Raw genomic sequence first — 713 nt, 5'->3', positions numbered from 1 at the left:
CCCCCCCCTGCCGTATCCTTCCGCAGTACTGTAACCCGCAGCACTCTCCTGAGAGGAGCCGGCCCTGCTTCCCCCTTCTCTCCCTGCCCTCCTCTCCCATCAGCTGGCACGGGGAAGGGCCCAGAAGAACTGCCCTGGGCCCTGGGGTGGGTTTGGACCCGTGGTCTGTCATGGTTACGTACTTTAACCCCTGAGGCAGCCTGGCTAAACAACTGTGTGGGACACTACAACCACCGCTACTTCTTCTCCTTCTGCCTCTTCATGACCATGGGCTGCATCTACTGCAGCATCAGCGGCTGGGAGATGTTTCGGGACGCCTACGCAGCCATCGAGGTGAGCAGGCAGGCCCTGGCCCCTGCCCTGCCCGGACCCCCCAGCCTGAGCTTCTGGAGCAAGGCTGGGCCAGCCCTGGTCTCGCAGCGACTTTGCTTCCCCTCTCCCTCCTCCTGTGAGGCCCCCAGCTGCCCTGGTCCTGCGGGGGGTGGAGGTGAGGGGGAAAGGCCCCCTCCCCAGAGACACGTAACCAGTGCCCTGTTTTCCATCCCCCTAGAGAATGAAACTGCTTGAGAAGGAGAGACTGCAGGTGGCTGCCAACCAGGTGGGATGTCCCTGCCCCCCAGCTGCTCCAGGCAGCGTGGGGCAGAGCTGCCCCGCAGGCTGGGTCCCGCTTGGGGCCCTGCTCTCAAGGAGCACCCCCCAGCCAGAACCAGCCC

At 64.8% G+C, this 713-nt stretch overlaps 1 protein-coding gene across 1 annotated transcript in view; it reads left to right on the top strand.

Moving 5' to 3' along the window:
- The window catches only part of ZDHHC16 (zinc finger, DHHC-type containing 16), a gene marked incomplete at both ends in the record, with an annotated part of 1,507 nt that extends 909 nt beyond the window's left edge, over nt 1–598 (top strand). Inside the window, 2 exons of the mRNA XM_010161604.1 lie at nt 179–333; nt 551–598. Of these exons, the coding sequence (XP_010159906.1) occupies nt 179–333; nt 551–598 (203 nt within the window). The remainder of the gene's footprint in view (nt 1–178; nt 334–550) is intronic.
- Nucleotides 599–713: the final 115 nt, after the last annotated feature.

This window comes from Eurypyga helias, unplaced genomic scaffold, assembly GCF_000690775.1.
Source record: "Eurypyga helias isolate BGI_N326 unplaced genomic scaffold, ASM69077v1 scaffold21241, whole genome shotgun sequence".
In the NCBI taxonomy this organism is placed as follows: Eukaryota; Metazoa; Chordata; class Aves; order Eurypygiformes; family Eurypygidae; genus Eurypyga; species Eurypyga helias.
The sequence above is the reverse complement of the archived record's forward strand: the minus strand, read 5'-3'. Positions and strand labels throughout refer to the sequence as shown.